The 11299-nt window shown below is 42.5% G+C and overlaps 1 protein-coding gene across 5 annotated transcripts in view; it reads right to left on the bottom strand.

Annotated features, from left to right (window-relative positions):
• The window catches only part of UNC13B (unc-13 homolog B), a 196105-nt gene that overhangs the window by 18749 nt on the left and 166057 nt on the right, over positions 1-11299 (bottom strand). For all 5 annotated transcript variants that reach the window (XM_081803128.1, XM_081803127.1, XM_081803123.1 and 2 more), the window contains 7 exons: positions 9702-9871; positions 9123-9238; positions 8636-8799; positions 5939-6089; positions 4304-4372; positions 2588-2677; positions 2121-2249 (listed from right to left, as the gene is read on the bottom strand). In XM_081803128.1, the coding sequence (XP_081659254.1) occupies positions 2121-2249; positions 2588-2677; positions 4304-4372; positions 5939-6089; positions 8636-8799; positions 9123-9238; positions 9702-9871 (889 nt within the window). The remainder of the gene's footprint in view (positions 1-2120; positions 2250-2587; positions 2678-4303; positions 4373-5938; positions 6090-8635; positions 8800-9122; positions 9239-9701; positions 9872-11299) is intronic.

Here is an 11299-nt window from a genome sequence, read left to right as displayed (position 1 = left end):
AGAGAGAGACAGGAGAGAGGGAACACAAGCAGGCGGAGTGGGAGAGGGAGAAGCAGGCTCTCCGGTGAGCAGGGAGCCCGATGCGGGGCTTGATCCCAGGACCCTGGGATCATGACCTGAGCCGAAGGCAGACGCTTAACGACTGAGCCACCCAGGCGCCCCTAGCTTTACCTTTTCTGAAAAGTTTTCCCTGATATCACTGGTCTGCTTAGATGCCTCTCTTGTAGGTTCCCAGAACACGCCCTATGAACCTTTGGCAACTACAATGAGATTCAGTAATAATAAATAATAATAATAAAAAAACCCAATAAAATAAATTAAAAAAAAAATAAATCTAGTAATTTGTGCCACCTACCTCCACCAAATGATAAGCTCGCCAAAAACAGAGATGTGTCTTAATCAACTTCACATCCCTACATGTTCAGTTTGTTAAGGCAATAAATGGATGAATGAACCAATTACTGAAGGTGAGTAGAAAGAAAGAAAAAGATTCCAATGGTTTACCTCAGTGTAAATAACGAATAATGAGAAAATGAGAGTGAAAAAAAGTAAAAAACAGTTGGCAAAATTCAAAGGCTAAATAAAGTACCTGAATGGTTTATAAGCCCTCTTTCAAAGTCCAGGTTCATCTCATGCTAGGGAACAGAGACTAAATATTCAGATAGACCCCTGCATGGTTGAAAAATCAAAGCTGAGAACAGTGTCTTCTCCAACCAAAGAGAATCCACAGATGGATGACAGAGGAGCCCAGAGTGTGGTAAGCTAAACAAACAAAGCTAAACATGAGCTTCAGAACCAACGGGACATTTTATAAAACTTAAAAGGAGGAAGCCTTAAAGATATGGCTGGCACAAAAAGTGCATTTGGGAATGGGAGGAGGCAGTGTGAACAAGATTTTAGTCTTTAGTGAGGTACTCCTAGGAAGCATTACAAATTGGATGTATTCACCACAGGGCAAATGTCTAAGAGATTTAGGTTGTCCTCCCATCATTTGCTGTCCAAATCCTACTGCCTTTTAAGGTCTATGTCAAATGCCCTTGTTTTAGTAGCTTTTCCCAGTATCTGACTTCTTCCTTCTTGGAATACCTTCAATTTTACTGAGGTTTCAAGGCACTTCTCACAGACTGCTTTGATTAGAGTTCTATATATGCTTAGGAACTGCGAACTAATTGAAGGAGCACTATGCTTTCCTCAGACCTGACTCATTCAATACATATTTGTCGGACTAAAGGGAATCTATTCTGCAAATGTATGGTCTGCAAGAACCAAGAACCTCGGTGGCTCAGTCGTAAAGCGTCTGCCTCCGGCTCAGTTCATGATCCCAGCGTCCTGGGATCGAGCCTCACGTCAGGCTCCCTGCTCCGTGGGAAGCCTGCTTCTCCTCTCCCACTCCCCCTGCTTGTGTTCCCTCTCTTGCTGTGTCTCTATCAAACAAATAAATAAAATCTTTAAAAAAAAGAAAAGAATTGTTAAGACAGAAATTGTAAACTAGTAACTAGACCCAAAAAGAAGTCCTGGCTTTGAAATTAGAAAATAAAAGATACTATTGAAAGGCTCTAGAAAAATATACACAGTCACCAGGTAGTAGGTTAGGATGTCAGCATAAAACAAGTGAAGTAGCTCAGCCTCACAGAAGGGTAAGAGTCAGCCTTGACGGTCAGCTAATGAACAAATCTCAGAAGACCATGCTGTGCAGAGAGAAGTGTCAAAGGGAAAAGTTAAATTTCCACAAGCCGGTAATTCAGAGAGACAACTACGGATCTCAGAGGAAGGCAGCCTGGAACAAATAAACTTGGGAGAGAAGAGAGACTCTGAGATGGACTGAGAATTCACCTACTCACCCCCTAAAACTGCCCAAATTTTGGTCACTTAGATTAGCACCAAACTAAAATTTACTGTTGCCACTTCTGCTCAACTCAGTTATGTCACATCTTGTCCAATGGTCCCTATCAATCCACAAATGTCTCACGTGGTCTAGAAGGTCCTCACTCTACACTTTACTCACCCGCAAGAACATCAAGGACTTTGTCCTGAGCTCCCTTCCACCATAACCACAGTAAAGAAAAACTGAGGATCCAAGGGCCACTGACAGTGGTCCCAACTGATCCTGAACCTCTTACCAGCTGGTACTGGCGACTGTACAAGTCATGGCAGTTGTTGAAGATATATTCATATGTGGAGTTCAAACAGGCCTTCACACAATCCTTTACCACCTGGCTGGCTCTTGGAGGGCTCTGCAGTTCTTGCACCTGCCAATTAATAAAAGAAATATGGGCCCATGGTCCTGCTCACCTGAGTGGATCTCCTAGAATTCCCCTCAAACTATTCCAGATCCCAGCATCTCTCGATGGGTCCCTGCACCCTGCCCTAGGATGAAATTGCTAGGGTATCTGATTGGGAGAACTGCCCATCCCATCCCTGCTGATCCATGGTCTTCTCAGATGTAACCCAAGGAACAGGTGTATGGAAATGTGGGCTTAGAGGTGATGAATACTATAGCCTCAGATTGTGCCCAATGATCCTTATTCTCCCTGTTCCTGTGGCCAGGTGCCCAGTCCATCACCATCTAGCCCAGTTTATCTCTTACCTTCATTCTGAAGAAAGTAATGCTGGTCAGCAAATCCACTGTTGACTTCAAGTCCTGAAGCCGCTCAGGACTTCCAGCAGGAAAATTATTCTGTTGCAAATTAAGCAAATTTAAGAAAGGAAAAGAGATGGGCGCCTGGGTGGCTCAGTCGTTAAGCATCTGCCTTCGGCTCAGGTCATGATCCCAGGGTCCTGGGATCGAGCCCCGCATCAGGCTCCCTGCTTGGCGGGAAGCCTGCTTCTCCCTCTCCCACTCCCCCTGCTTGTGTTCCCTCTCTCACTGTGTCTCTCTCTGTCAAATAAATAAATAAAATATTTAAAAAAAAAAAAAAAAGAAAAAGAAAGGAAAAGAGAAATATGAAAGCCTTCCCTGCCAAAAGCAATGAAATAAAAAGCTTCCTTAACTACTACCCACTGGGATTTTCCCCAGTTGAGCTGAACAAAAAAGCTGTAAAACTACAGGTCTCCCCTCTCTTTTCTACTGACAAAGACAGGCTCTTGTCAAAAGCAGGGGTTAATAATCCCCAGCCTGGCAAGCAACACCAACCCTACTTCCCATGCAATGTGTAAGCATTTGCACAAATGAACACACAGACACAAACACACACAATTGTATACACACATTTTTCTTGGGTGAAGATTCTTACACCTAAACAGTGAGTTCTTCAAAAGTTACAATGTAACTGTATATTCTGGAATATAAGTGGAGCCACACTACAGACCAGACTTAGATCAAGGATATATACTTTCTGCGCAAGGGACCTCAACTATTCCACATTCCTTCCAGAGCCAGAAGATGGCAGAGCTCTGAGCAGAACTGCTTTGGAGTGACTTTCTTAGGACCTTCCCACCATGCCTCACTTCATTCCCCTTGGCATGAGTTTTAGGAGGAAGCTGCCAAGGAGAGCTGAAGGGAGATGTTGAGCCACTCTCCATTTTAAGGGTTGCTTTTTTAAACCTTCAAATGGCTACTTACATGCCAAATATAAGATATACTGTCAACTCTCCATTATTCATGCAAATGGAGGGCACTGAAATTGCAGATAATTAAAACTCCACTTCTTTTTGACTTTGAGGTTATTTTTATACTTACTTTTTAATGTGGGTATACTGCCTGTTCTGGAAATTCACAACACTTTAAAGCAAGTAACAAAGCCATTCTGAGAAGATCTGACTTAGGAAGAATTGGGAAACTGCCCATTTTCCTATCCTGCCCTGTCCCTGGTACCCCCTCTCCTAGTATATCTATTTCCTCCCTCCATTCTAGGAATGGACATGACCCTTGCTACAAATCAACTGCCCAAGCCAAGCTCCTCTTTCTCTCCCCTTAGCCAGATTCTCATACCTCCCGTGAAAAATAAGAAGAATATGAAAAATACAAAAAAGAAATATAAGTATCTAATTTTTAAAGGGGCATTTCTGGAAGAGATTATCAACCCTAATGAGAATGTCATCAGAGGATTTGACAGAGTGACATCAGTATGGTTGGAAAGCCAACTGCCTATAAAAAAACAGCCACACCTGCTATTTACACACTGCATGGTCTTTGGGAGTTTGGAGAACCACAGATGTCAGTGGCACTGGCATGTACGTAGGTGTGATGACAGGGACCAATTTTCCTTGCCTTTAATCTTTATAGCCAAGATTGGACTACAGGCTCTCTAGACAGAGCTTGATATTATCTGTTATTCCATCTCACAGTCATGTCTTCACTCACCCTGTAGGTAGAGAGGTCAATCCTCAGTGAGTTGTGCAGCTGGTCCAGTAGTTTTACAAATCTCTCTTTCTAAGGGTAGGAAACAACAGGGAAGAAAGAAATAATGAGTTCCCTAGACTGTAGCAGAAACAGAACCATCTCTGGGTGAGGAGGAGACACTGGTTTAGGGACACATCCTATCTCATCCCTGCCCATGAGAACGAACAATGTAACGGAGGACTGGAATAGGTGGCCCCTGTTCCATCTCTTAGTGGCTCTGTCTCAAACTGGGGAATTTTCTTACACTGGCAAGGGGACACAAAGTCCCCGGGAGAGAAACAGCTCTTTCTATATAAGAGTCAACAGGAGATGACCCATGCATCTCCATCCCTTTGGGACTCTAACTCCTCTTAGTCAAATAAAAGGAAACTCAAAACACATTCTCCAACTTGTTCCTGAGTCTATGGTCTCCTGACTTACCTTCAGGCAGCTCTTAACAGTTAAACAGCCACAGCATACCAGTAAGGATAAGAGGGAGAAACTGATTCATTTGGAAGGTGATCAAGCAGACCTGAGAGGGTTTCTCTTTCAACCATGTTCCATATCATTTTCCTTAGTTTACACTTGTTTAATGTTAAAATAAATAACATACACTATTTATTTGTATTTTATATGATTTTTTAATAAATATATAATGTATTATTTGTTTCAGGGGTACAGGTCTGTGATTCATCAGTCTTACAGAACACCCAGTGCTCACCACACTATTTTAGTAGTTGATTTTTATAGAAAAGGTAAAATTAAATGTGGAATCACATGCCTATAGGCTGTTGGTATAGCACTCCTAGAATTCATACACTGATTGTATGATAGATCATTAGGTCTTACATAAATATATATAATGGGATGAGATAATGGAACACATATTTGAGTGGCTTAATCAATGATGTTAATTAATCTACAGAAAGACTCTATCAAAATCAGGGAAGATGGTTACTTCCAAAAACAGAGCTCAGAGACCCAGATTTGGGAGTAGCCTCAGTAATGTTATTCCTTAAGAGGTAATCTTTGTGGTTGGTCAAAGATATTTCATTCGGTTTACATTGAACTTGTGTCAGGTGACATTCTGAATAAAGATTCAACTTCTCAAGTAACTTAAAACCAGGAAAGGGCACATCCTGGATAGGGTAAACAGTCCAAACACTAGAAAAGGGATAGGCTCAGGAATATATTGGTATCTTCACTTAGACATCAGTCGCATATGAACTTGAGTGGTATGAGTCAGAGAGAAACAAAATATTAAGAAAGGTCTACTTGTGGACTTGCAGGACTAAGGAACATGGTGACTCAACCAAGTTCTTGGCCTAGACAGGTTCTGCCTCAGCCCAGGTGGTACCCCTGAAACCACAGTGATGCTATTCCACTTTCTCTCATGTATCCATGTCTGAGGAGAGTCCATTAGTAAGTCTACCTATCCATAATGAAATAAGGAAGAGTCTCTTAGCATAGTCTACACACCCATAAGGAAACAAGTTCATCTAAGTGGCAGCTCTCTGAATTTTAGGCATATTAAACAACTCTATAGTGCCTACTGGGAAAAATCAAACTTTATTAACTGATAACAAATGAGTAGGTATGTTTTTACATCACACTCACCCCAAAGTTGGAGGCTGCAAAGCGATCAGATGCAGAGACATTGGTGGAGGCAGTTGTGTGGGCATAGTAGGCATTGATATTGGCCAGTAAGGTGCTCATCACTGCTGGCACACCAGGACACATGTACTTGGATGACAAACATGCAAAGTGCCTGAAAAATAGCATCCTCAGCCTCAAAGACTCTTCAGGGCTTGCAGCAAAAACTAAGTAATTAAAAGAGCTCATTGGTGTGTATGAAGCTTCCCATCACCTTGGCATACAAGGATCTTCACAATTGATTCATTCAAATATACATTCAATGAATGCCTACCATGTGCCAGGCCCTGTTCTAGGTGCTAGAATCGAAAGATGTGATAGCCTGGCAGAGAAAGGAAGTGTTAGAAAGTCAATAAGCAAAGGCATGCTAGGCAAAACCACTGTAGAAACATACAAGAAGATCACCTTAATCAGAATGGTTGGGGGCTGAAAGGGATTAGAATAAGATTTCTCAAAGAGGAGATGGCTGAACCAAGTCTTAAAGAATTAGTAGAATTAATCAAATGGAGAAGTGTGCAGGCAAAGGAAAATTGCATTGCAAAAGACAAATATATTCATGATAGACTGATTCATTTGGGAAACCTCAGTTATGGCCACTGTTCAGCTATTTGATAGAGGAATACCAAGAAATGAGAGAAGAGAAGTGAGCACAGAATAGTTAATAGAAGAGTTTATCCTCAATACCATAGTAAATTTTAACATAAAGGCACAGTGTGATCAGCTTAGTCTTTCAGAAAGTTCCCTTTGATGATAAATTGGAAAAGAAGGCCTGGAGAGAGATGAGACAAGGACGGAAAGAGCAGTTGAAGAGTTACTGCAATCATTCAGAAAAGAAGCAATGAAGCACTAAATGGAACAGAGAAATGGCTAAGAATGTAGATTCTAGGGGCGCCTGGGTGGCTCAGTTGGTTGGGCATCTGCCTTTGGCTCAGGTCATGATCTCAGGGTCCTGGGATTGAGCCCTGCATCGGGCTCCCTGCTTGGCGAGGAGCCTCCTTCTCCCTCTTCCCCTGCTCGTGCTCTCTCGCGCGTGCGCTCTCTCTCTCTTTCAAACAAATAAATAAAATCTTAAAAAAAAAAAAGAATATAGATTCTAGAGCAAGACTGGTTTTGACTCACAGCTCCACCACTTACTCAGTGACTTTGGATAAATTACTTAAGCTTCGCTATGCCTGTTTTCTTACCTAAAATGGGAAAGATAATGATACCCCCTCACAGGGGTAATATGAGAATTAAATGAGTTAAAATTCATCAGGTGCTTAGACCAGTGCCTGGGACATAAGGAAATGCACAAGGGAGTTGTTGTTATTATTATCATTATTATTGTGCTATAGTAATAGTGATAGGTTAAAAACATTTTTAGGAGATAGAATCCAGGTTTTAGAGTTTGGATGTGGGGATTTAAAGGGACAGTAGTAATTAAGAAAGAAAAGTTTATGCCAACTCCTAAATTTGTGTGGATACCTGCCTAGAAAATTGTTCCATTTACTAAAATAGGAAATATAGGAAGATATCACATATTTGGTGGAGATGATGTTGATCTGGAATTTAGCATACTGAGGAAGCACAAGACAATGGATCTGAAATTCAGGAAAAGGTGTGATCTGGAAAAAAAAATTGGGAGTCCCTAGCCCAGAAGTAGTGGTTAAGGTCATAGGTTTGAATGAAATCATACAGGGAGAATGAACAGAGTAAGAATGGTAGAGAGGCCATTCTCAAAGCTCATTCCTCACCATATTTTTTCTTGCCATCTATAATGAACTTCCTGTAATTCCATGAATATTCTATGTTCGGCTGCATCTCAACACCCCAGCACATGCCCTACCAGAAATGCTCTTCTACCTTTCCCGTATTTCAAGACTCAGTGTCATCTCTTTAATGGCTTCCCTCACATGCCTCCCCTAAAATTTTGATGCTCTCATAATACCCTGTTATTACTTCTACCATAGCACTGATCATATTATATTGTAATTGTTTGTCTCTCTTTCCTACTAGACTCAGTTCCCTAAGCACAGAGGCCCCATCTTATTCATCTTTGTGTTCTCAGCACCTAGAACAATGTGTGACACATAAAAGGAACTCAATAAAAGTTTTTAGAATAAATGAAGCACATCCAGGGAAATAGTTACCCTCTGTTTACCTGGGGCTGCTTCCTGAGCACAGCTCTAGTGGCAGTCTCACCAATATACAAACAATACCTCTTCTCATAGTAGGCAAAAATTTCCGGCATAGGAGTCTTGGTCGACTCCAGACACAGCTGCTTTCCCTATAGTTTAGTGACCTCTCTGACATCCAGGCCAATCTATGAAAGCTTGTCTATCACACACACATATATATAAGCACACATGCGGTATCTCCTCAGGCCTGTGATGTTTGGGCAAGTTTATCCCGACATACCCTCTTATGCCCTTTGCCCTTCCTATCTCTAAACCCTGGGGGAGACAAATAAATACCTCCTCCCTGAATTCCTGATAAACATACTCCCTTTATACATATATTTTCTTTGCCTTGGGGCACAGACCCACCTCACCTCAGCTCAGGGAGGAAAGCAATAAATCACTGTATACTACCCCACTAAAGACCTGTTCACTCTCTCCATGTGCTTTCATTAGCCTCCCTACGAGTTAGCAGCCACTTCCCAAAGCCCCAGGGGAGCCTCACGTCATGGCCTGATATATGGACTCGATGCCATAGCGCATGGCAAATTCATCCACGATTTCTTGGGCAGTCTCATCAAAGTACACCTTCCATGCATCATCTCCTCGAGCCTCAGGGATCAGGACTCCTCCACTACCCTGAATGTCTGTGAGGTAATGGAAAAGGTTCTGCAGGAGACACAGCAAAGGAAAGAGTTAAATACATATTAAAAACAAAACCAAAAACTGGTGGTAAAGTCCAGGAGAATGTGAATAGGGTGGCAAAGAAATTCTGTCTTTCAAGTCATTGCTAGTTCCTCGTGTGGTCCCAGTAGGCTGCACTTACATTAGTGAAAGAGAACTAAGGCTGGGACTATTACTTGGGCTGTCTGGGGTAGCACAGTGAATAAAAAACAGGTCCCAGATCTTCAACCATTCAGCAATTCTATTTACTGACAAGGGCCCTTCCCAGCACAGCTTTCTGACACCCTATCTACCCAGGGCTGGCTCACCTCATGGAGACACGTATACTGCACATGATATGGTGCTACCTTCTCCTCCCCCTTGATCTCCACACTGATTTGTAGTCGGATAGCCCCTGAGACGGCTGATTTATCTGTCCTCTTCTCTAGGAAGAAAAGAAGAACCAGAGATTGACACCAATGCAACTACAGAGAACACAGACATCCCCCATCCTGGCTTAACCCAAGGAAAAAGAGGCACTGATGTAGGCGTTCACCTAATAGGGTGAACTTATTCCAGCGACCACATCATCCATAAATATCCCAAATATTCCCCATAGAAATTCTCTTATGCCATTAAGAGAATAGGGAGCTAAAACTATTAGAGGTGAGCATGAAGATTAAAGGGCCTTCTGAAATCTGAAGAATGTCCAGCCAGAGTGAGTTCCAGCCACTTCCACACTTCTATCCCTCATCTCCACACATGATCGGTTCTCTGCAGGTAAGGCAGACTCTGTATAGAGGAATGCTTTAGGGACTGAGTGATGGTTTTAGTAGATAGGATTTTCCCCCAGATATTCCATTCATACTATCATTTCTCAGCAACTTTCTCTGGTCCTGTTTCCTTACCCAAGTTGTACCAGACGTCCATCTCGCCACTCAGTGTCCGAACCTCAATAATGGTTTGGCCAAGGAAATCATCAGACTCACGCTTTAGCCGCTGCTTTACTCTCGACTTGATGTCATCATCCTCATCCCATACACGTACCTTGATGCGGTCAGAAGAGTTGTGGCATTCACTGTGAGAGAAATAGGCAAGCTCTGTTAGGGACCAACCAAGCAACACCCATTCTTAATACTTCCAATTCCCTCCCAAAGCTCCATCAACTGTACTTGAGGTCCTGCAGAGGAAGAGAAGGAGTCAGGGAACAGTGGTACTAAAGTTCCAAGTGAGTCAAACTACCCTAGTCAGCCTGGGTGGCTCTACATACCATTATCCAGTCCTTATTCCCTGACACAAAGAAGGGTGGGGGTTGGGAGGAAGAGTAATTAGGGACAATTCTGATTTCCACCAAAGGTGGACAAATGCTAAAGACCCCTAGGAAGCTAGTTCCCTCCCCAGAGTCAGTAAAGGTGTTAATGTTCATGATATGTCCATCTGGTCGTATCTGCTTAGCTTTCCATCCAGCTCCCCCATCTAAGTATGTGCTTGGTGAACTTCATTCTTTAAAACCCAGTTGAATTATTATTTTTTCCTATCATGTTTGCTTTGGAAAAGGGAGTTTGGCCAGGTACCCCACATGTTCTCCTTCCCTCACAGGTGCTTACGGGATCCTACTGCCTCATACGATGATAGAATTTGCTGCTTTTTTTCTCTGTGTTCTCATAGTATCTTTGCACATTCCATTAAAATACTATAGTATAACTACTGGTCTACTGAAAAATAGACAAATCGACAAGGAGCTTCTTGAAGGCAGATTGTCTTATACATTTTATTTTTTTTAAGATTTTATTTATTTATTAGAGAGACAGAGAGAAAGAACGGGCAGGAGGAGGGGTAGGGGGAGAGGGAGAAGCAAGCTCTCCACTGAGCAGGGAGCCCAGTGGGCACGCGATCCCGGGACACTGAGATCACGACCTGAGCTAAAGGCAGACACTTAACCAACTGAGCCACCCAGGTGCCCCATGTCTTGCACATTTTAGATACACAATATCATCTACAGTGTCTTCTACAGAATAGGGGTTTAAGAATGTATTTGTTATTCATGTCTTCTGCCCATTTACTGACTTATTTGTTTTTTGGGTGCTGAGTTTGAGAAGTTCTTTATAGATGTTGGATATCAACCCTTTGTCTGTAGTATCATTTGCAAAAATCTCCCATTCTGTGGGTTGCCTCTTTGTTTTGTTGACTGTTTCCTTTGCTGTGCAGAAGCTTTTTATCTTGATAAAGTCCCAAAAGTTCAATTTTGCTTTTGTTTCCCTTGCCTTTGGGGACGTGTCTTGAAAGAAGCTGCTGTGGCCAATGTCGAAGAGGTTACTGCGTATGTTCTCCTCTAGGAATTTTTTTCTTTTTTTTGAAGATTTTACTTATTTATTTGACAGAGGGAGAGAGAGAGCACAAGTAGGCAGACAGGCAGGCAGTGGGAGAGGGAGAAGCAGGCTCCCTGCTGAGCACAGAGCCCGATGCGGGGCTCGATCCCAGGACACTGGGATCATGACCTGAGCCG

This window comes from Leptonychotes weddellii, chromosome 14 (assembly GCF_054177405.1).
Source record: "Leptonychotes weddellii isolate Sample4059 chromosome 14, ASM5417740v2, whole genome shotgun sequence".
Lineage (NCBI taxonomy): Eukaryota > Metazoa > Chordata > Mammalia > Carnivora > Phocidae > Leptonychotes > Leptonychotes weddellii.
Note: the sequence above shows the minus strand (reverse complement) of the source record. Positions and strands in the feature narration are given on the sequence as shown.